The 25,175-nt window shown below is 39.6% G+C and overlaps 1 protein-coding gene across 1 annotated transcript in view; it reads left to right on the top strand.

The window, feature by feature from the left end:
• Positions 1-17,186, top strand: part of PAXBP1 (PAX3 and PAX7 binding protein 1) — a 33,055-nt gene extending 15,869 nt beyond the window's left edge. The window contains exons 9-18 of the mRNA XM_010862333.1: positions 2,338-2,437; positions 2,524-2,639; positions 4,531-4,730; positions 5,816-5,960; positions 6,619-6,740; positions 7,480-7,556; positions 7,929-7,995; positions 12,019-12,165; positions 13,800-13,954; positions 15,215-17,186. Coding sequence (XP_010860635.1) covers positions 2,338-2,437; positions 2,524-2,639; positions 4,531-4,730; positions 5,816-5,960; positions 6,619-6,740; positions 7,480-7,556; positions 7,929-7,995; positions 12,019-12,165; positions 13,800-13,954; positions 15,215-15,332 — 1,247 coding nt within the window. The 3' untranslated portion in view covers positions 15,333-17,186. The remainder of the gene's footprint in view (positions 1-2,337; positions 2,438-2,523; positions 2,640-4,530; positions 4,731-5,815; positions 5,961-6,618; positions 6,741-7,479; positions 7,557-7,928; positions 7,996-12,018; positions 12,166-13,799; positions 13,955-15,214) is intronic.
• Positions 17,187-25,175: the final 7,989 nt, after the last annotated feature.

The following is a 25,175-nucleotide window of genomic DNA, read 5'->3' on the forward strand; positions in this document are numbered from 1 at the left end:
GAGCATCATAAAGAGACGGTGACATGGCCCTCAGATGAGTCAGACTCAGTGTAAGCCATGTGAATGGCTTTGACCTTCTGTTTTTGCCATACACATTTAAATTTGGATTAGTGCCATTTGGGGCACCTAAATAACTAATGCATGCCTCTCAAATCACTTTTGATCCAGACAGAACCAGATTTCTGGGGCAGATTACAGGTAATCATTATATCTATGATGGGAAGTAATTTCCTTTTAAGTTAAATGGTTGTGTGAGCTGTGCATTTCATCAAATACCTTTTCCTGGCTATAATCTGTTCTTTATAATTTGGAGGTATTTACTTACATGGGATTCAGAGTAAGGGCTGAATGATGGGTGTTAATTATCAATAGATTGACAGTTGGAAAGAAATGAAAGGTAATGAGAAAGTGAAAAGTATTGTCCTAAAGGGAGTATTCATTATTGCCAAAGATTTGAGGAAGATTGCATGGGATACTGAATTATCGATTTCTTTTTCTGATATCTTTTTTTTAAAGAAACAAAAATACAGCCTGAAATTCTTCTGTTTAGATTTGCAAGTGCTTTACCACAGTTACTGCATATAGTTCTTACAGAAAGAAGGAAGCTATCAGTTGAGTTGTCTGCTCTGTCTCTTTCAATATATATTTTAAAAAGTCTCTAAATATAAACATTTTAAGTATTATACTAAGTTAACATAATTTTCTTTAGAGTACTTCTTTAATGATGGCTGCCTCTTAAAGAGGCAGGAATCATTTCTGTAGTTTGAGACTTTTTAGGTAATTTATCTGTGATATGTAGTGGAGTCCCAGTTGAGGTAAAGCCGGGGCATCTTGTTTATTAAGCAGTAAAAGAGTCAACTTTTTTTTTTAATTTATTTATTTTAATTAGAGGCTAATTACAATATTGTATTGGTTTTGCCATACATCAGCATGAATCCGCCACGGGTGTACACAGAAGAAGTAGGATCTAGGGTAGTTAGGATACACTGAAGTAGACACCAGCGCTTTTTTTGGTTTTATTTTCCCTGTTGCTGTGCCACGTCTTTGGTATCGGGAAAAAACTTCAGTTGATGTCTTTCATTTTTCACATCATTCCGCCCCCCTACCCCCCACACACCCTCTGGGGTTTTTGCTTCCCATTACTATCCTGCGTATTACAGGATGTCTCCATAGTGTCGAACTTGAATGTAGAAATAGAGCATCACAGAGAGATGTTTCCCCCATTTCTGCTTCTACCCTAGGCAAGAGAGTCTCCAGGATTCTTCTCTGGACAAAGAGAGTGGGTCCAGAGAAAAGACCATGAGACACTATTATCTGGGGGCCCCAAGAAAAGGTTGACTTTTACCCAGTGATCTGATGGAGACGCCTCTGTTAGACAGCTCCCACCTGCATCCACGAAATTTCCAGTCTCATTCCTGTGTAGTTAATGATCATCGGAGACCAACACAAGCAGTAGGACCAAAGAGACTGAGGACACACATGCAGGTGGCAGGAGAAAATTTAAAACATAATTGCTGTCCTTGGGAGATGGCAGAAGAGACCCTACATGTAGCACAAGTAGAAGACGCTATAAAAAAGAAATATTCTAAGAAGAATAGCCATACCTTGGAAACTAAAAAATGGTAACTGATATATAAATATAAATAGGAATGTCGAAAGCTAAGTTAGAAAATTTGTCTTAGAAATTAAAAAGAGAGAGAGATGGAAAAAGGGAAAAAAAGAAATAAGGGAATTGTGCTTTGAAAGTAGCAGTTGAGAAAGCACAACTTGGTCCTATTCAGATAGGATTTTTAGTCTATATTGTTGATTCTGCCCTTGTTTTTTAAAATAGTAATAGAGAATAAATTTCTGCAAAGAAAAATTAGAACAAAATAGAATAAATCATTAAATTACTACAACAAAGATATTTTTTCATACTTCCTACTTAGCAATCACTCTTTGCTGTCATTTCATATCATTCAACAATATGATGCTTAAGTTCATTCCTAAAAAAGTAATGTATTATTTTTCCCTTTACACAAATAACTTAGGTTTTTAACTTACTTTGTCATCATGATAGCATAAACTGGTTTTGTTACTTAGACATAAGAACAGGGATTCAGCCAGTTTGCATTGGGGTAGTGTTGTCAGACTCTCTATTTCTCTGCTCCTTTTTGTGGAAACATGGATTAATATTGAGATTTGCTCTAAATTAGCAAACTATCTGGTTTATCAGTTATTGCAGAATCCCACTGTTGAGATTAGAAAGCAGTCTGTCATTATGGCTTATTCTGTGCAAACTCTTTCCTCAAGATTGTTGGAGGAAGGCTTTTAATTTTAACCATTGTTGTTTTCCAGATAAAGCTCTGATGGCACCAAATCTTGACTCCTTTGGACGAGATCGGGCACTGTATCAAGAACATGCCAAACGTCGGATTGCAGAACGGGAGGCCAGGAGGTAATCTCCAGTTGCTTGCTGTTGGTCGGATTGTGAAGGGAGGAGTCTCCTTTACCTGGTTTGGAAACTCACTGCTTGTTATTTAGGACTCGTCGTAGACAAGCCAGAGAGCAGACTGGTAAGATGGCAGATCACCTTGAAGGCCTTTCCAGTGATGATGAAGAAACTTCTACGGATATCACAAATTTCAATCTGGAAAAAGGTTAGACTTTTATTTGGAAGTGAAATTCATTGTCATTGTGCTTTCTGCTTGGCTGTAGTTGTTACCATGAAATAATGTGAGGTTTTGTGGCCTCTGCTTTAGAACTTGGCACTTGTTGCTTGCTTGCACCTGTTTTTACCTGTTTTTATTACTGAATAGCGTGATGAATTCTCGCAATTAGTGGTAACACTTTGTTGTGGCGTTTACTTAGTTACTTGCATTATAAATAATATTACTGTTCAGAATCGTAGAATTTTAAAAGTGACAGGAGAATGTTTCAGATCCCAAGGGCCACCCTAATGCAGCCTGTCTGGTCTAGAAAGGTAAAGGTTGGCAGTAGGGAGCCCTTCTCAGCCCCAAAGGGAGTTCCTGATTTGGGGAGTCCTGAATCATTCAACCACGGGGAATAGTTAGCACTGTTACATGAAGGCGTTTCCAGAAGGAACCCCAAGTAAAAGTCTTTATTTCCCACCATTGGCTGCAATTATCTGTCATTTATTAACTTTGGAACATAGTTGGAGAAGCTTATTTTGTTTCTCCCGCTTTTTTATAGTGAACATTTCTAAACATACAGGAAATTGGAAAGAATAGCACAGTGATCACCGTCTACCTGTCACCCAAATCCAGCAGTTCTTTCCATCAGTTGGCCAAGTTTGTTTCGGTTATGTGTGTGTTTCGCTGAACCATTTGAAATTAACTTACAGACATCATGGCACTTGCCTCTAAAAACTTTAACATATTTAATGTCTCCCCCCTGAAAAAGGATGCTTTTCTACCTTATTGTAACACTATTACCACCCTTGAGAAAAATTAACTGAAACTTCTTAGTATCGTATCTGTATTCAGTACTTCCCAAATTCTCAGGACTGTTTTTGTGGGTTGCTCTGTGTTTTCCAAACCTGTATCCACACAAGGCTTCTGCATTGCACTTGATCATTGCACCTTTTTAATCTAGAATTAATGAATATCATGAGTACCTTATAATACACACACTCCTACTATTTGTTCAAGGCATTTGCTTTCTGAAGGCCATTTGTCTTATAAAATGTCCTACATTCTAAATTTGTTTCCTCGTGGTATTAACTTGTTCCTCCAGTCACTGTATTTCTTGTAAACTGGAATTTAAGTCTGGAGTCTTAATTAGATTCAGGTTAAACCTTTTTGGTGAGAATACTTCATACAAGATGCTCTTTCTTAATATATAATAGTAGATGGCAAATGTTAGGCTGCCTTCTATCAGTAGTGTTTAGGTGGATCTTAAGAAGTAGATTGTCATGACTAGGTCTCTTCATTATAAAGAGTCCACTGTTCAGAGTCATATAGAGCATCAAATAACTTCACTCAAAGATCCTAGCATCCATTGCAGATTCTTATCTGTTAGTTATTGTAGTCACCAAGCAACTTTGGAAGAACAGATATGATTGGTTATTGATGATCACGCACATCTGTTATTTAAATGGTGATCTGTGGGCTGAAGAGCTGGATACAGAGTTTGTATTTTATGCAATTACTCACACTTACTGTTCCATGGTAACTGAAATTTGAACTGAGTTTTGGGGAATGGGTGTTATTTAGACTATGGTAGCAGATAATGGTACATATTAGAACTATGCAGAATGGCAACTGCCTGCACTGTAGTTTGTGTGATAGACATTTGGAGGCTAAGTTTATCTCTGTTTCCTTTCCTTTAAGTTTCAGTTGATAATTCATTTCAGTCGCTCAGTCTTGTCCAACTTTTTGTGACCCCATGGACCGTTCCTTTGTTAATGAGCCTATCTTATTACTTACTCAGGCTACAGAGAAAATGCTGAAAATAATTGAACTGCGTTTTTTCTACTGCATACTAAGTTAACATTTCTCTGTGGGGTTTCTTTGTTTTTGTTGGTTTTAGATCGCATTTCAAAAGAGTCTAGCAAAATTTTTGAAGATGTCCTTGAAAGTTTCTATTCAATCGATTGTATTAAATCCCAGTTTGAAGCCTGGCGTTCAAAATACTACACATCCTATAAGCATGCCTACATCGGCCTTTGTTTGCCAAAGCTGCTCAACCCCCTCATAAGGCTGCAGCTTCTCACCTGGACTCCGCTTGAGGTGAGTGTCTTCTCTCACTTTTGGAAAGCAGGATACCATGATGCTTGGGGAAGAGATGAAGCTTGAATAAAGTATTTTTCCCAGGAGGTACCTCATGCTCAGGGCTATAAGTGATACAGAGTATCACTGGGTGTAATCTTACCAATCTTTCCTTTTATGTTCTGTCCCTTTTTAAGAGCACCATCTATTGCTTCTCAATTTGTATACAGTATCTTTCTCAACTAAAATTACAAGTGTTGACATGGAAATAGGAACATGAATGAATAAGAACTTGGTCCTCTGATCCCAGAAAACTGTAGAACGTCATGGGAAAGCTCAGTGAAGAAGATGTGAAGTGGGGCCCTGAACTAAGTCAGTAGTGATGGAAATCAGGAGGATGAGATTTAAGAGGTGCAATCAGTAGAAACTGTTTGCCTGTTACCTAAGGGAGGTAATTGTCTAGGTAATTGTTGAATTGTCTATGTACATCTAGTGGTCATGTTTTAGATAACAGTTTTGTAAGTTACCAACATACGGGTGGAGCCGTGGGCAGGAATGAGATGGGCTGGGTTGAGCATGTAAACTATACCAAAAAGAAGGCTGAGGTGGAAGCCCTGGAAACAACAGGAGAAAAACATGAGCTCTGGGGACTCTTGGGCTCCTGGCTCCTGCTTGCCCAGCCCCCGTGGCGCTGCGCGCTATGCTGTGTGTCCCAGTGCACAGCAGAGGCTCAACGGCACGGTGGTGCGCCCCTGCAAGCTCTCCATCTTCACAGCTCCTCCCTCTGTCCCGCAGCCGCCAGCTGTCTCAGCCTCCCTGAGCTGCCTTTCTGGCTCCTGACTCAGCAGCACTGCTCTGCTTGGGGGTTCCCTACCCTGCTCTGCTCTCCTGACCAGGAGTCACCTCCTTTGACTGTCTTCTTTCAGGGGCCATAGCCCTATGCTGCCTCTGCTGGTCCATTGTCTAAGAATAGATGTTTCCTATATTTTGTCGCATATTTAGTTTATGGCTGAAGGCTGAATCCAGTTCCAGTTACTCTCTTTGTGGCTAGAAGCAGAACTAGCCACTGTTTTAAATGTTTGGGTAACCTTTTAAATATTTTCTAGGCAAAATGTCGTGACTTTGAGAACATGCTGTGGTTTGAATCTTTGCTGTTTTATGGTTGTGAAGAGCGAGAGCAAGAAAAGGACGATGTCGATGTCGCACTGTTGCCTACCATTGTTGAAAAGGTGATTCTTCCTAAACTAACAGGTATAGATTACGGAATTGAACATTCACACGCATTGGGTTTTTCATATCTATTGTTAGGAGTTTTTAATCAGAGCATATATTCTCATAGAAATTACATTATTAATAATGAAGTTACAATCAGACCCAGAGATGGCTAAAGGGTACCTGTCTCTTACCTTGGGACTTTGAAGACCACCTTGGGGAGGGCCTGGAATTGGGGGCAGTAGGGAGATTTTAGACTCTTAAGGACTGCCTGAACAAAACTGAATACATAGTTTTGGGAACAGTATGCATTTTTCCAGGGAGCAATTTCATTTCTTTCATCAATTTCTCACAAAAGTTTAGAAATCATTGACCTAGGGAGCTGTTTAAAATATGAAAAAAGTTTAGGTTCAGTTAGAGATTCTTGACACTGGGACAGAATCTCCTGGGATATAAAAATCCCCAATCTTTATTTTCACCAAGAAGCAGAAAATAATAGGAATCTGTGTCTCCTCTTCACCTTTGCCTAATTGTCAACATTTCTGTGGTTAATTGGACAAAGACAACTGAAGCTCATGCTCTAGAGGAAGAGTCATGATTGGCATTTCTAAACAGAGAACTGCTTGACATCAGAGTTACGTCAGCTGCAGTTTACGTCTATATCTCAGTACTTTCTACCTTTTTTTTTCCTTAATAGTGATTGCTGAAAATATGTGGGACCCCTTTTCTACAACACAGACTTCAAGAATGGTTGGAATTACTCTAAAATTAATAAATGGATATCCTTCAGTGGTGAATGCAGAAAATAAAAATACACAGGTAATTTAGTTATTATTTATGAAAAGTTTAAAAATTTTTATGTATCTTCTCTCCCTTTGAAAACGAGCAAGTTGAGAAAACGAGTGGGTTATAGTCAGAAAATCTGATTCTCCCACTTGAGGTATCTGGTCCTTTATATAGAAAATCTGAGATAGTGGTTTTTAATTTTAAAAGAGTCTAGATAGCTTCTTATCTATACTGTTTTCATCCTTCTCACCGCCCCATCCCCATTCACAATCAGACATCCCTTAAAGAACTTAATTTTGGGGGAGGGAAAGAAAAGCAGAAAAGTACTGGGATGTGTACCAATTGATAATTTAAATCCTGAAACATGTAATAGCATGTAAAACAATCAGGTGTTGTTATTGCATAATTAGTTTCCAAACTTTAAATTGCTGCTGCCCCCACTGAACTTTCTTACAAGCAATATAGACATAGGAAAGTACTCTTTATCATTGTTTTACTTTCTGACCTCATTTTGAGAAGAACCAGACTTACAGGTCTGATTTTAAACCTTTATATAGTAGATTAAGGGGCTGGAAGATTTCTAAATGACTTTATTACTTGGTAATTGATGAGGCGTGAACTAAGAAGAAAGACCTTTGATGAGAAAGTAAATTTGAGCTCTTCACTCAAAATTGAATACTCAATTAGGTGCTTTGGAATGTGGCTTAGTTTTATTTCCTAAACTTTTACCATAACCCTTATTATAATGCATGATCTATTTTTAACTCTTCAGGTATACCTAAAAGCACTTCTATTGAGAATGAGGAGAACTTTAGATGATGATGTATTCATGCCCTTGTATCCCAAAAAGTAAGTTATTCCTAAAAATGTTAAAGATGATAATATTCTCTATTGTTTTTCAGAGAAAGCTTCTTAAATTTTGGGAAAACTAAGCGTAGTTTGTAATGTAAACTTTACCTAAGTAGTCTAAACGTGTAGCCCAGATTGAGGAGCTCATTGTGGAAACCGCTTCCCTTAAGCAGAATAAAACAAATAGCGCTCCGTTATCTCAGAATACATAGCCATTACCTTTTAAAATTACTGTCTTCTGGAATACAATTGAAAATCAGAAAAATTCATTGCTTCCTTTGTTCACCTCTTACTTAACAGAAATCTTCTAGAAATAAGATGGAACTTAACGCACAACTTTTGATCATGATGTGTTTCTCTTTTTTTCCTTAGTGTCTTGGAAAATAAAAATTCTGGGCCTTACTTGTTTTTTCAACGACAGTTTTGGTCTTCAGTTAAGGTAAGTGTCTACAAGCTATCTGAAAGCTTTGGATTTTGTTTGACTTTCATACAGTATATTTCCAAAAAGTATTTTAATATTTGGTTAAGTAACTTCATAGGTTTGATGTTTCCAGAGGAGAAAATGAATTCTGAGTCCCAATAAGGTCCAGACTACCCAACAAAATGCCTTACTAAACCACAGTTGATTTATTCAGCAAATAGAGTACCAGGTACTCTTCTAAGTTGGGGGAATATAGCACTGAATAAGATAGAAGTAGAGCCATCATGGTGTTTATAACCCAGCACAATTGACTAGAGCAAATAAGTAACCTCAGGTAGGAGGAGTTTTGAAAAAAGAAATTCAGAGTTGTATTAGAGCATATGACAAGGGGCATAGAAGATTCCCATCCATCCTGAGAAGTGATATTTAGGTTGTTAGTTGGCCCTGAGGTGAGGGAGAGAAAGATATACTAGAACTGAGAGAAGTCCAGGGTGGCTAGAGTTAGGGAAGAGATAAGCAATCCAGATGATACAGAAGCTATAATTTACGTGGAAACATTATAGGAGACTCCTCTAATCAAGATTATAACCCAAATCCCCCAATTCCTAAGACCTTTTTATTGTCTTATAATTTTCTTTGTAAGAATGTCTTAGGAATGGAATTATATACTAGTTAGCCTTTTGAATCTGGGTGCATTCATGTAACATAATGCATTCATGATTTAGTGTTATTTTATGTTCATTCCTGTCTTCAAATGGTGAATACAGCATTTAAAAATTTTTTATTGAAATATAGTTGACTTGACAGTGTTGTATAGTAGAGTGATTCAGTTATACTGAATCATATCCTTTCTCAGATTCTTCTGGATATACCATTTTTTGGTGCATTTTTTTATCCATTAGATAGTTTACAGTTTGGAGTAATTATGAATAAACCTGTCAGCATACAGGTTTTTCTGGGTATATAAGTTTTTATTTCTGTTTGATAAATATCTAGATTATTAGGTAAATATCTGAAAGCTGTTTTCTAAACCAACAGTATTAGTGTTCTATTTCTTTCTCACACACCTCAGTATCTTTCAGGGTTTTTATTTTTTAAGCCATTCTCCAAGTGTACAGGTCTTGTTAAGGTTTGTGTTTCCCTAATGACTGATGATGCTGAGCATGTTTTCATGTGCTTACTTACCATCTGTATGTGGCTCAGATGGTAAAGAAACTGCCTGCAGTGCAGGAGATCCAGGTTTGATCCCTGGGTCAGGAAGATCCTCTGGAGAAGGGCATAGCAACCCACTCCAGTATTCTTGCCTGGAGTACTCCAAGGACAGAGGAGCCTGGTGGGTGACAACCCATGGGGTTGCAAAGAGTTGGACACAACTGAGCAGCTAACACTCATGTTCTTTAGTGAAGTGTCTTTGCAAATCTTTGGCCCATTTTTAAAAATTGGGTTTTCTTACTATTGAGCTTTGAGTTTTGTATTCTTGATACAAATACTTCACATACATGATTTGCAAACTTTTTCCCCTGAGTCTGTAGCTTGTCTTCATTCTCTCAGAAGTTCTTCATTCTGATGAAGTCCAGTTACTACTTTACCCTGTTATGGATTGTGCTTTACATGTCACATCTGAAAAATCTTTGTGTAACACAAGGCCACTAAGTTTTTCTCTAGCCTTTCTTCTAGATATTTCATGGCTAAGCTCTACATTTAAGTCCGTGATCCATTTTGAGTTAATCTTTATATATGGCATGAGGCCTGGTTGTTCAGGTTCATTTGCCCCAGCACACTTTGTTGAAAAGATGATCTTTTATTAAATTCATTTGCTTTTGAAAATCATCTGCCCTTATATGGGTCGTGGAAGGGTTTTTAAGTAGGGAGGTGACTTGCAAAATATTGCCATTTTTTAGATATTGCAGTTGCTGTGTGGAGATAATGGTTTGAAGTAGGTAAAGATGGTAATAATGAAAATGGGAATTAGTACTTACCACATATTTACTGTGTTCCAAGCGCTGTACCACACTCTTTATTCAGATTATATTCTCTTGAATCCTCACAACAGTCCTGTGAGCTTAACTCCACTGATGGGACAGTGGGGTGCGGAATCACCTACCCAGGCTTACTCCTTTGTTAACTGGTAGAGATGGGAGTCGCCTTCAGGCCAGTCTGACTCTTCAGCAGTTATTCTCAACTGCGGTTCTGGGAACAAACACTTAGGTCCTGGTGCCCTCAGGCCTCTATCGTGTATGTATCTGGAATGGTATTAGTTTGTCCCATCCTTGGGAAAACTAAAGAGTTACGCAGATCATTTTCTGTAGGATTGAGTTCTGTCACAGACCCTGCTTGAGAAGAGCTGTCCCTGAGCCATAAAGAGATGACGGCAGCCTCCGTTAGGGGCATGGCAGCGGGGACCGAGAGAAGGGACAGCAGGGGTAGGGGCGGGGTGAGACAGCTTGAGGGAGAGGCTGGGAGTGACATGTCGGCTGTGGCCTGCTTGATTTGTTGGATAATGTTGTATTTCCTAGGATGAGAGATACTGAGAACATAGAAGTATTTATGGTAGAATGCGTGGGGACTTTTGGGTATTGAGCTTAAGTAGCTTCCAGTGTCCTGGTTCATGAGGTCTGGTAAACATGCAAGTCTTACAGGTTAGTCTCTCAGTGGTGTCTGACTCTGCGACCCCATGGACTGTACCCTGCCAGGCTCCTCTGTCCATGGGATTTTCCAAGCAAGAATACTGGAGTGGGTTTCCATTTCCTTCTCCAGGGGATTTTCCTAATCCAGGGATTGAACCCAAGTCTCCCGCATTACAGGTGGATTCTTTGCCAATGAGCCACCAGGGAAGCATGCAATATGGTAGTCGGAAAGAAAATTTCCATCTTTTGGCATAGTCATAGGACTATGACGTTTTTCATGATTTTCAAGGGCGGACATTTATCTAAGAATAATCACTTCTCTGCCAGTACTTGTTATGATGGAAACTGTTCTTACCTGCATTGTCCACTACAGTAACTACTAACTCTGTGTGGCTATTTAAAGTTTAGTACATCTCAGTCATTCTAGGAAATATTCAGGCCCTTCAAAACTGCTTCTTAGTGCTTGGGCAAGACATGGTCCATGGTATTTCATAAGGTGTTTTAGTGTGTAAGTAATTTACTTTGTATGTACTTAATTTAATCGCTTTACATTGCCTCTCAGTACTTTTCTTCCCTTCTCAAAAAAACAAACTTGTAGTAACAGAGATCTGATTTGTGGTTGCAACAGGTGGGGTTCAGTTCATTTCATTTAGTCGAGTCCGACTCTTTGCGACCCCATGGACTGCAGCACACCAGGCCTCCCTGTCCATCACCAACTCCTGGAGTTTAACTCAAACTCATGTCCATTGAGTCGGTGATGCCATTCAACCATCTTATCTCTGTTGTCCCCTTCTTCTGCCGTCAATCTTTCCCAGCATCAGGGTCTTTTCCAATGAGTCAGCTGTTTGCATCAGGTGGCCAAAGTATTGGAGCTTCAGCATCAGTTCCTCCACTGAATATTCAGGACTGATTTCCTTTAGGATGGACTGGTTGGATCTCCTTGCAGTCCAAGGGATTCTCAAGAGTCTTCTTCAACACCACAGTTCAAAAGCATCAATTCTTTGGTGCTCAGCTTTCTTTATAGTCCAACTCTCACATCCATACATGACTGCTGGAAAAACCATAGCCTTGACTAGATGGGCCTTTGTTGGCAAAGTAATGTCTTTGCTTTTTAATATGCTGTCTAAATGGGGAGATGGGGTAAAGTAATCAAAAGATACAAACATCCAGGATGTAAAGTTCAACATGATGACTGTAATTAACTATAGTGTACTGTGTATTTGAAAATTGCTAAGAGAATAGAAAAAAGATGTGTAACTCTGTGAAGAGAGGGATGTTAACTAAACTTGTGGTAATCATTTCACAATATATATTTTAACTATCACTATATGTTTAAATTGTTAAACTTGTGCAATGTTACATGTCAATTATATCTCACTGGAACTGGGAAAAATAATTTTTCTCTTCTTTCTAGCTCTTAGGGAATTTTCTTCAATGGTATGGCATTTTCTCAAACAAAACTCTTCAGGAATTATCAATAGACGGTTTATTAAATAGATACATTCTCATGGCTTTTCAGAATTCAGAATATGGAGATGACAGCATCAAAAAAGCCCAAAATGTGAGTTAAATGACACATATTGTAGTTTTTAAAGCATATACGTTAAGATGAATTGTTTTGTTTGAAGAGATTTGAGGAATTTATGAAAACCCCTTTGATTATTGAATTTGCTGTAATGTTGACAGTCAGCTTGCCTCCCAGGTGGTCCCAAATCCCCTTAGCATTTTTTATGTAAAAATTTGTGCTGTTGTATGTCTATGTTTATCCTTCTATCCATCTATCTCTATCAATATTTATTTTTGTAGGTACTAATAAAAGTTTTAACTTGGAGATAGTTTTATAACAGTTGAATGAATACTATTCTAAGTGTTACTAAAGAAATGGTTTCTTTTCTCATTTAAGAAGTAATTTTAGTTAATTTTGTTTTACTTTATATACATGAGTTTACTTTATATGCATGTGTTATATACACAATTTTGATAGTTTTTTAATTTTTAAACAATAATACAATTAAATTCTGCAAGTACAGTATAGCTTTTTGACCTGTACCATGTCAGAGTAATTCTCTGACTTACTCCCTCACTATCAAATATTTTTGTGTCTTGTTTCCTGTAAACATAGATTTTGTTGTATATTACAGTATAAACATCAACATTAGGAAATTACATTTATATATTGTCACCTAATTCTTAGGGCTCTTTTCAAGTTTTATCAGCTGTCTCAATAATATCCAAAGAAATTGGCAAAAGAAATTTCCAGATCATCCTTTGCATTCAGTTGTCATTTGAAGGTTTCCTTGACCTTCATACCTTGATACCCCTGAAAATGATAGGCCAGTTTTTTGTAGAATGTCCTTCAGTTTGGGTTTTTCTGATATTCTCTCATGGCTATATTCACATTTTGCATCTTTGGCAAGAATTGTACTAGACTTGATTAGTAGGGGCTCCTTCAGGTTGACCTCTGTGACCTTGTTTCTAATTTGGGGGAGCATTTCTTTGTTTCCTGGCACGATGTTCCAGGCACACCTGGTACTTGCTTGGCCCAGTTCGAATCCGTTGTTTCTGCAAGCATCCCCAGGTTCTTCGGTGGGGCGCCTTGTCTGCCCACTGGCCGCTTTCTCGCAAGTGGGAACAGGCTTCCCCTTGCTCAGGTTTCGGTTCCCCATGCCGAGTTGCTGCCATGCCGTGCTGGCCCTGCTTAGGTGCCTGCCCTAGGCTGCCCCTCTGGCATGATGCTCTCTCCACCCTGTGCTGGGCTGGTGTGGCTCCCGCTGTCTGCATGGATGCCTGCTGACTGAACCGTTCTGCGGGGGAGGGGCTGCGATTTGGTGTTTATGCTATACATATTATTACATCAAAAACTGCTGACAAAAGGTCAGCTCAATTCATGTAGGGCTTGGAAGACTGGAAAGTGAGGCAGTTAGTAATCAATTTTATGTCCCCAATGTACTTAAATTTTGGAGAAATTATCTTTTACTTTGGGTGTCTGTCAAAGTTTAAAATTAGAGTATATCCAAGTATATTTGTATAGCTTATGTAGAAAATCTGGTTTAAAAGAATATCCCTTCTAAGTAATTAGTTAATACATAGCTCAATAGCATATCTTCCAGTTAAATACATTATACCTGTTGTCTAGACTTGGCTTTTAGACACTTTATTTTTGTTTTAACTGTTCTACATCTTTCTTTTCCATAGGTAATTAATTGTTTCCCCAAGCAGTGGTTCGTGAATCTTAAAGGAGAAAGAACTATTTCTCAGTTAGAAAACTTCTGTCGATACCTTGTACACTTAGCAGATACAATTTACAGAAACAGTATTGGGTGCTCTGATGTGGAAAAAAGAAATGCAAGGTAATTATTTATAATTACTGAATGAAACAGTGATCTAGAGTCTTAGTTGTTGGTCTAGTATTATTAAAATGCTTTTGGTAGAGACATGTTTATATTTTACTTTAAATTGTACATTGACTTCATATTGATAAACCTACCAAAAATGTGCATTGTATTTTTCACTTTTGCAACTCTTACTTAATCTTTTTTCAGTATGTTATTTATTCATGAAAATATTAAGGGAAGACTTACTTCTAGTAAGCACCAGCTGTAAGGGGAATGAATGAATCATTATTTTCTCTGCCTTCCCCCATGAAAAATTGAGGAGACTGTAGACTCTTAGAATGTCATGCATCTTGGTCTTTCGAGGTTCATTTTACAGATATAAACCCAAGAAAAAATAGCCACTGAAACCCCAAGTATATTGAAGGTTATATCCCAATTTGGGGATGTTTGTGTTCTATGTTAAGTTTTATATCATTTTGGTGTTGGTTGCAGTGTTTTGGGGAGTTTAAATATAAACAAACAGTATTCACTTTTCTACAGAAAAGAATTTAGCAACTATTTAAATACCTGCTGTGTGCAGTGCACATAAAGTAGGCTCCATGTGGGTCACAACATCTTACAAATTATAATCCTTCCCAGAAAGGTGCTTACTACAGTTCTATAGAGAAGAGACAACTGACAATGTCACACTGACTCAAACTAATGTTAAACGTACTTCCTGGACCAGCAGCAGCAGCATCACCTGGGAGCTTTGTTAGAGACACAGATTCTCAGGCCTCACCCCAGACCTGCTGAACAGAATTCCGAGGGAGGGGCCTGGTGGTCTGTGTTTCAGCACTCCTCTAGCTAATTCTGATGTATGCTAAAATTTGAGGATTGCTGAGAATGACTTGTAGCTGGGTGATAAAGGAAGCCAGATTATACTTTATTATTGGATTTTAGAGAAATGGAAGTTATGCTGGATCTTGATAGATTGGTGATGAATACTCACAAATACAATTTGTGTTCCTGGTATATTCTGGAAGAGCTAGGACTTGGGTTTGGAAGGAATGGGTGGCTGGGCTCTGAAGTAGTTAGGCAATAGATTGCTTTCGTTCCTTTCTAGATATAAATGAAAATCATGGATCTGAACAAGATGTGGGGTGTTTTGTTTTTTTTAAATGAGTCCTTTTTCTGGCTACTCATCTAAACAGGAAAGTTTTTTCTTTTTTAATATGGTTAATTTTTTTCACATGCTATAACTTGCTTATCTCTGTTTCCTTTTTTCTTTTTTAGAGAAAACATAAAACAGATAGTAAAACTCCTTGCAAGTGTTCGAGCTCTGGATCATGCTATGTCTGTTGCAAGTGACCACAATGTGAAAGAATTTAAGTCTTTGATCGAAGGAAAATAGATCTTTGAGACTAAAAAAAAGCCTATTTGCTCTAATACCATTCCCAGTGTAAAAAATTTGTATATATGTAAAGTTTCTTAAACTGTAAAATATTGACTGATTTTAATACAAAGAATGTTATTAATATTCAATACTGTGTCCTTAAATGCAGTTTCTTCACAATGAAAGGAATTCAATTTCTAGGAAGTCTATGAATGGTTTCCTTACTGCCTGCCATACTTTGTTTACAGAAGTATTTTATATGGTCAATTAAATTAACCCTCTCAGTTAATTGTTCTCTGTAAAGGATGGGTGCAGTGTATATTGTATAGTTATGCATATGTATATTTATACCACCATGGAGTTACTTTCACACTGGAAATTTGTGGTGTTTTTCTACAGAGTAAGCCTTTTAACAGCAGAAAAATTAGTCAGTAGCAAATTGTCTTAGGGAAATTACTACACTGTTGCAACAAAAGGGCTGGCAAGTGACTATTCATCACTTTTGGTTAGCAGTTGCTGTCACTGAAGCTGTGCTGCCTTAAAATTGAGAGTTGAGTGTGGACTTAGTCATTGGTGAATGGTGAACTTTTCTTCCTTGAGTTAGCATTACAGTCAACTGTTCGTTTAATGTGAGCTCTAAATAATATATGCAACATAGGTTTCTGAAGAGAACACAGACATTTCATTTCTGGAAATAATAGACCCACAACCTAACTGCATGGTTTTGGGCTGACTGTCCTGTCTCATTCATGATTTTACTCCCTGACCAGCTTAAATACATGCATTTGTATTTTAGTAGTCTAGCATTATATTTAAAATCCCACATATGTGAGTTATATATGCAATAAAGAACACATTTTGCTGATTCCCCACACCCAGGCAGTTTAATATCCATGGTCTTCTATAATATTTATGTACTGTGCTTAGTTGGTCAGTCGTGTCTGACTCTTTGAGACCCCATGGACTGTAGCCTACCAGGCTCCTCTGTCCTTGGGGATTCTCTAGGCAAAAATACTGGAGTGAATTGCCATGCCCTCCTCCAGGGGATCTTCCCAACCCAGGGATCAAACCCAGGTCTCCCACATTGCAGGCAGATTCTTTACTGACTGAACCACCAGGGAAGCCCTATAATATTTATACCATGTTGTAAATGATTCTGTGATTTTCAAAAGAGGAACTTTTTGGAAATTAAGAACTACTGTTGGATAGTTACATATGTAATTAGGCTTTAGCCAAGCATTAAATTAATTTTTAAATAGAACCATTGTTGTATTTGGCTGGTGACTAATTTTAGTTAGAGCATTTCAAATGACTAATATAGTGAGATCATTAGCATGAGTAGCCTTGGTCAAGTCAAATACTACTTAGAACAGTGTCATGCACTCTTTATTGCTCTTGTCAATTTTATCTTTATTGTAGGAACACTGCGTATCCCTACAGATTCATTCTCAATAAATTTTGTTACAACTCAGTGGCCTACTAAATAGAACTAAAATAGAAGGCTTATTCTCAACTTCAGTGTACTAAAATATATAAACATGTATATATGTATATGACATGCACATCATTTGTGCCTTAAATTTGTTTTTCGAAACCTATTGGACTGATTACTTTTCCTATATCTGCTTTTAAGGACTCGAAGTTAAACTCAGATTCTTCATCCTATAAAATCCATCAGGCTCTTATACTTTCAGGAATGAGTTTGGTATAAGGTGAATTTAGCATAGAACTGTGCGTTAAACAAGTAGTTCTCATATCTCAACCAGAAGTTTTTTATTCCTGAAATAGGTAAAGGACATTCTTAGGAAGGAAATTGTCAAATGTTTAAAAGAGGGTGACATTTTAATAAAGCTTGAGGTTTTTGTCTTTTCAGTTTTTTCTTTTGGCGCAGTCTTCCAAAATACTTGCAAAATAGATGAGGAGGGTTTTCGAAAAGGAAAGTTATTGAGATACTATAAACCACAGTCATAAAGACCGATAACTACTGTTGTGTACCAGATGATGCTGGTGAGCCACATCCTTATTGATGTCATGGTGCAAACACCTGCAGCTCTGCCGGAGGCCTTTCTCAGCCTGTGCTACAGGCTAGAGGGCCCACCACCTCTGGGAGCAACCCTTGGCCAAAGAAAGGAGGGGGAGGGTAAGTCCCCCAGTGTGTTAGTTCAGGTCCTCTGGGGAGCAGTCCCTGAGATGGCATTGGATATACAAGAGATTTGGGGGGTGGAAATGATGATGGGAATGAAGGAGAAGGGAGCGGGAGGGGGCTGAGAGAGCTTTAGAGCCAAGAGATTGTGAGCAAGTGTGACCTCTGAGGGTGAGTGGGAAGGAATTAAGGAAGGTGTCAGACATCAGTGGAGTCCTCAGGAAGTTTGAGCAAGGCTGACGGATTCCTCAGTACAAAGTCATGGTCCTGAGGAGTTTTGTGTTTCCAGGAGCTGGCCTGCCTTTGTGTCTCTACCAGCTCAGTAAGGGGTAGAGGACAGTTCTTGAGGAGCACAGCCACTCTTTGGAGATGTAAAGGAGCATGCTTTCACGTTGAACATACCAGCTTCCTAGTTTCAGGAAAACAGGTATGATCCGTGTCATCTCTCACAAGGCTGCAGTTGACTTGAACCAGAGTTGTCTGCAGTGATGACCTCATCACCCAGAACTGGCCCAGAATTTTCAGGAATCTTAAGTGACTTCCTCATGAGAATATACTAAAATACAGAGTTCCCTGGTTGTTTTAAAGATAGGTTTGTGGTGTATGATTTATTATAAATGTTTTACCCTCTATAAACACGTACAGTTCAGGGCATTTGGACAAATGCCTAATTTTGTTTTAAATGAGAATTTCCCTTGAAATTATGACATCCTCCTAAAAATAGTCATATATTTTAGAGCTGCAAGATACAATATGAAAATGTCAGTTGCTACATTGTGTTTTTTTATGGTTACAATGACTCTTCTCATTTCTAACACTAAAATATCCATGTAGTAAAGGGAGTGTTGCCATTCCTTGATTATGACAAACAACACTTTGTTGTTTCAAGTAAATGAAAATAAGAACTGTCTCTGGGCATTGGGTTCATAGTTTCTAAGAGACTGCAGATTGCTCAGCAAAGGCAGACAGGCTAAAAACTGTTACATGGAATCAGTATTGATACACAATGTTGACTGGTCACTGGCCTGCTTCTGGACCTCTGAGCCCCAGTTATTGTACTGGCTTCCTCCCAACCCCATCACCCCTAACTCTCACAGAGGCTCAGAGGTTAGACTCATCCAGTACGAGGAAAATGCCTAGCAAAGCGTTTCTCAGAATGTATACTGTGGTTCACCAGTTCAGGGGCTGTTACTTTAAACGATGTTTAGGAAAATGAGACCTAAATATAAGATATGACACCATAAAATTCCTAGAAGGGAATGTAGGCAAAACATCTTCTACCACAATTCATACCAGTGGTTTCTTAGGTCAGTCTCCCAAGGTAATAGAAATGAAAGCAAAAATAAATGGGACCTAATCAAATTTACAAGTTTTTATACAGCAAAGGGGGAGAAGGCAATGGCACCCCACTCCAGTACTGTTGCCTGGAAAATCCCATGGATGGAGGAGCCTGGTAGGCTGTGGTCCATGGGGTCGCTAAGAGTCGGACACGACTGAGCGACTTCACTTTCACTTTCATACAGCAAAGGAAACCATAAAAGAAAAAGACACCTACAAATTGGGATATTTGCAAATGATATGACTGACAAGGGCTTAATTTCCAAAATACGTAAACAAAAACCCAATCAAAAAATGGGCAAAAGGCCTAAATAGACATTCCTCCAAAGAAGACATGCAGATGGCCAACAGGCACATGAATAGATGCTTAATGTCACTATTAGAGAAATGCAAATAAAAACTACAGTGAGGTACCAATTCACACTGGTCAGAATGGCCATCATTTTAAAAATCTACACGTAACATGCTGGAGAAAGTATGGAAGAAAGGGAACCCTTCTACACTGTTGGTGGGAATGCAAATTGGTGCAGCACTGTGGAGAACAGTATGGAGTTTCCTTAAAAAACTAAAAAGAGAGTTGTCATTTGATCCAGCAATCCCATTCCTGGGCACATAGGGACAAAACTGAAATTCAAAAAGATATGCACCCCAATATTCATAGCAGTGAAGTCAGAAAGTCCCTTGGACTGCAAGGAGATCAAACTAGTCAATCCTAAAGGAAATCAACCCTGAATATTCATTGGAAGAACTGATGCTGAAGCTGAAGTTCCAATACTTTGGCCACCTGATGAGAAGAGCAGACTCTTTGGAAAAGACCTTGATGCTGGGAAAAATTGAAGGCAAATGGAGAAGAGGGCAACAGAGGATGAGATGGTTGGATGGCATTACTGACTCAGTGGACTTAAGTTTGAGCAAACTCTAGGAGATAGTGAAGGACAGCCTGGTGTGCTGTAGTTCATAGAGTCAGACATGACTTAGTGACTGAACAACAACAAAGTCAGAAAGAAAGACAAATACTGACCAAATGATATCACTTATATGTGGAATCTGAAATATGGCACAAACGAACTTAGCTATGAAACAGAAACAGAGTCACAGAGAACAGACTTGTGGTCCCATGGTTTGGTGGGGTTGGGTTGAGAGTTTAGGATTAGCAGTTGTAAAAATCCATTCTTTATAATGGATAAAGAACAAGGTCCTGCTATATATATTGGCTTCCCAGGTGACACTAGTGGTAAAGACCCTGCCTGCCAATGCAGGAGACTTAGAGAGATGTGGATTCAATTCCTGGGTCAGGAAAGCTCCCCTGCAGTAGGGCATGGCAACCCACTCCAGTACTCATGCCTGGAGAATCCATCCCATGGACTAGCTCAGCCTGGTGAGCTACATATAGTCCATGGGGTTGCAAAGAGTTGGACATGACTGAAGCAACTTAACACACAGAATGGATAAAGAAAAGGTCCTACTATATAGCACTGCTGCTGCTAAGTCGCTTTAGTCGTGTCCGACTCCGTGCGACCCCATAGACGGCAGCCCACCAGGCTCCCCCATCCCTGGGATTCTCCAGGCAAGAACACTGGAGTGGGGTGCCATTGCCTTCTCCGACTATATAGCACAGGAAACTATTAATATATTCAATATGATATGATAAACCATAATGGAAAAAATATGTAAAAAATGTACATATAACTGAATCACTGCTGTACAGCAGAAATTAATACAACATTGTAGATCAACTTAATAAAGTAAATTTTAAAAAGATATTTAGGAAAATGTACCTTATTCCCCATGCTTGATAATTCAAAATACATGATAAAGGATAAAAGATTTGACAAATCCTGTAGAAACCATTTTAAGCTACTTCACAAAAGCAGTTTGACCATGAAAGCTTACCTTTTACCTGTACCTTTAGATGTTGAAATTCCACAGTGCTTGCTGTGTAGGGACCAAGAGCCAGACTGAACAATGAACATCCTACCACTCTGATCTTGGGAAGGCCAAGTCCTGTTATGGCTCTGGTCCTTTGATTTCCACAAGAATCCTTGTATATCATTAACACAAACCACTGAGCTCCCTTGTGTGGGTCTCTTTTTTACGAATGAAAACAAGTGTCACAAGTTGCCTGTTTGTCACATACAAGTTCCCTGTATGCTCCAGTTGCAATATCCTTAACTCTGGTATGTGTGAACAGTTTTTCAGTCTTTGATGTTTTTGATTTTATTCTCAATGATTCTACTCTTAAACTTATATATTTTTAACTGACAAAATTTCTGTTTTTCCAATTTAAATTCTTATCCTTCACTGATTACTATGAACTTGTTCAAAGCAAATAGCTAATGCTATTTGTAACTTACCATTGTGTTGCTCTTCAAGACCATTGTTTTCTCTTTTACAAGGAGTCATCCATGCCTTTCTAATGGATCTTTGCAGATCTTGATATGAAGATCTGTATCTGTCTCTGTAATCTGAAAGAAGCTATTAAAGATAACAGAATCGGGTTGTTAACATTCCGCAAATTTACCAAATGCTTTCTAGCATTTTTGATAAGGAAATCCAGGAAAAGTAGGCTACTATTAATATACGTGGTAGATATGTCAAAATTCATAGCTTGTAGCATATGGTATATTTTTTATGTTATTGGGGTAATCAATCATTTCTAAAGAAACAACAAATGTATATTTCAACCTGATATAGGGAATTGTCCATGGGAGAATAATTTGGTCAAAACCCAACATTTAAAAATCACGTTGGGTTTTTTTTTTTTTTGGCATGTGGGATCTTAGTGCCCTGACAAGGGATGGAACCCATGCCCCCTGCACTGGAAATGCAGATTCTTAACCACTGGACCACCAGGGAAATCCCTAAAAATCATAGTGTTTGCCTTCAATTCATCGAAGCTATGGGAGCTGTCTTAAACATCTATCGGGTTGTTTTACTGATCTCAGTTTCTCTCCTGATGGAAAGTTACATTGTCTTATATAGCTGTCTGTGGCTGCTGTAACAAATTACCACAAACAGTGTAGTTTAAAACAGCAGAAATTCATTTCCTCACAGTTCTGGCATCCAGAGGCTTGAAATGAAGATATTTGCAGAACCGTGCTCCCTCCTAAGACTCCAGGGAAGAATCTTCCCTGCCTTCTGGTGGCCGCTGACATCCCTTGGCTAGTGGCCACATTGCTGCAGTTGCTACCTCTGTCTTCATACTGTCTCTGTGTGTGTAAGTGTGTGCATGTATGTGTGTAAAGTCTCCCTCTGCTGTCTTATAAGGACATTTGTGATTGCATTTAGGGAATACCCAGATAATCCAAAGTAACTTCAAAATCCTTAACACAAACATATCTACAGAGACTTGTTTTCCCCATAAATTAATATTCACATGTTCTGGGGGATGTGTATATCTTTAGGAGGTAGTATTTTTCATTCAACCACAGGCCTCGCTGTTCATTTTCAAGGGTCAAGATTTTGTCAGCCCATCTCCCTAGGCCCTTAGGACTTCACTGAGAAGTTTGTATATGCCATTTAACCTGTATTTTAAAGTCAGCCCATTCCAAACTTCAAATTTGGTGACAATTTGGCCAGCTACTTTCAAGTGTTGTAATACAGAAGTACAAATAAAAGACAAGATAAACAAGGAGTGACGGTTTTAAAAAGTCACTGATAAAATGGCACTTATGTTTTTAAAGAATCTGCCTGCAATGTAGGCAGACCTGGGTTCCATCCCTGGGTTGGGAAGATCTGGAGAATGGCTACCCACTCCAGTATTCTTGCCTGGAGAATTCTATGGACAGACCGTGAAGTTGCAGAGTCAGACATGACTGAGCGACTAACATAAGTATGTTTTTAAACCCTGAGCATGTGCTTATTTCATGACTACAATGATCTGTTTTGAAAGGATTTGGTAAAGCTGTGGCCTTCTGACAACTCTTGAAAAAGAGTCCAGTCTAATTTAAAGAAAAAAGCAGCAAATCAGACCCAGAACCAAGAAATGTTGACCTAAATGTCCTTAGTTGAAATCCAAAGGAATCAGGAATAGGCAGATCATTGAAAAGAACCTAGCACTGATATGGAGTGGGCAAGTTTGGTTGGTGGTCCCAACCCTACTTCAAAGTGAGTAATTTTTTTGTTTGTTCTTTTAATTTTTTAAAAAAATTTTATCATCACACTGAGTAATTTTTAACAAGTTAACTTTTCTGGGTCTCAGCTGTCATAAAGAAAAAGAACAACTTGCCAGCATCATACTCAACTACATCAACACATTTCCTGAAGGCATAACTTTCCATAAGTTTTTCTGGTGCCTATCTATCTGCTATTCCTTTGGGGCTATACAAGTAATATACCTGCTGCTGCTGCTAAGTCGCTTCAGTCGTGTCTGACTCTGTGCGACCCCATAGACAGCAGCCCACCAGGCTCCCCCGTCCCTGGGATTCTCCAGGCAAGAACACTGGAGTGGGTTGCCATTTCCTTCTCCAGTGCATAAAAGTGAAAAGTGAAAGTGAAGTCACTCAGTCATGTCTGACTCTTAGCAACCCCATGGATTGCAGCCTACCAGGCTCCTCCATCCAAGGGATTTTCCAGGCAAGAGTACTGGAGTGGGGTACCATTGCCTTCTCTGAGTAATATACCTAGAAAGGCAAAAAAGAAAAAAGTCCACTCTCACTCACTCCTATTTCATTTTTCTCTGTCCAGTGCAACCTCCAATCGAAATGGATTCTTCTGGTTACTTCCCCGGTGGTTCAGTGGTTAAAACTGGCTGTGGTTTTAACAGCCACATTCAGTTCACTCCCTGATCTCAGGGAACTAAGATCCTGCATGCCACAGGGTGTGGCCATAAAAGAAATAGATTCTTCTGGAGAGGGAAAAAAAAGCAACCATGGACCAGTAGAGTGTCTTAATGAGTTTAGTTCTGAGGCTACTGTTAGAAAGCACTGCTGCTGCTGCTGCTGCTGCTGCTGCTGCTAAGTCGCTTCAGTCGTGTCCGACTCTGTATGACCCCATAGACAGCAGCCCACCAGGCTCCCTCGTCCCTGGGATTCTCCAGGCAAGAACACTGGAGTGGGCTGCCATTTCCTTCTCCAGTGCATAAAAGTGAAAAGTGAAAGTGAAGTCGCTCAGTCGTGTCCGACTCTTAGCAACCCTATGGACTGCAGCCTACCAGGCTCCTCCGTCCATGGGATTTTCCAGGCAAGAGTACTGGAGTGGGGTGCCATTGCCTTCTCCAGTTAGAAAGCACTACAAAGAGCAAAAACAGTTTTTCTAAGGAGATGGTACTAAATGAGAGAAATCCCCTCCGGTCCTCAAACTAAACCCAACTGTCTTTGCATATTTCCTTCCATAAAAGAAGTGGTTTCTTTGCTTATGATTTATAGCTACTTTGGTATCCTGAAACCTGGATGGTTTCAGCTTCTTTAAAATGGATGAAAAAATGTTAAGTCACATGACAGGGCCTGGAGGAGAAAATGATCTTGTGCAATACACTAAATTTAAATTCTGCTTTTGTTGTTAATAAAAACAAGAAGGGGAAGGGGCAAAGAAAGAGGAAAGCAAGAGGAAATGATTTCCCGAGGTGCGGAGTTCTTTTGAGTTTATTCCAATTCCTTTTGACCCTGTGGGTTTTGACTTCATTCCCAAGTTTAGGTCTATTAAGTGGAAATGGACTGAGAAGTCCATAGGGCAAACTGATGTTATCCAGGAAGCATGCTTTGTTGAAAAATGAGGATAGGGTGAAATGATAAGATGCCCTGAGCTGTGAAATTACACGGTTGGCGAGAGCTATTCGCCATCGGGTGACGACCCAGAGCTACTGCCTGGGCCTCAGTACGGCCGTGTGGAAGTCTCGAGATCCTGGCTTGTAATTTCAGACAGCAGACAACTCTTTTACGGTGCTCCTGAGAGCTCCAGAACACACAAGAAAACTGCAGCAAACAGCTGTTCCAAAGCGGGCAACCAGCTCTTCTCCTGCTACCTACCCAGACGCCGTGAGACACCATGGACAGCTCTTCAGGCGCTGCCCGCTTGGCCGGCGTGCTGCCGTCCCCAGGCCTAACCCCGAGCCCGTTAGGCCGGTGCGGGAGGCGGGGGGTGGTCCTGACACCCTATTGGGGCAAGCCCCCGAAGTTTTTCCTCAGAGTCCCTCCCCGGCACCCCACGGGAGGGTCGGTAAGCTCTGAGGAGACCAAGCGAGGGCAGGCGGGGGAGGCCGCATCCTCGCTCTCCCGGTATCCTCAGCGGTGGGACCTGCAGCCGCCGCCTGGGGAAACACGCCGCCCGAAACGAAGGTCGCTGCGCGCGGAGGCGGCGGGCAGCTCACGGCTAAGCGACCCGCCGGGGCAGTCAGGGAGTGGGGCGGGACCTCCCACGACACCCCGGCCCTTCCCCGCTAC

Source organism: Bison bison, unplaced genomic scaffold (genome assembly GCF_000754665.1).
Source record: "Bison bison bison isolate TAMUID 2011002044 unplaced genomic scaffold, Bison_UMD1.0 scf7180017864481, whole genome shotgun sequence".
Classification (NCBI taxonomy): Eukaryota; Metazoa; Chordata; class Mammalia; order Artiodactyla; family Bovidae; genus Bison; species Bison bison.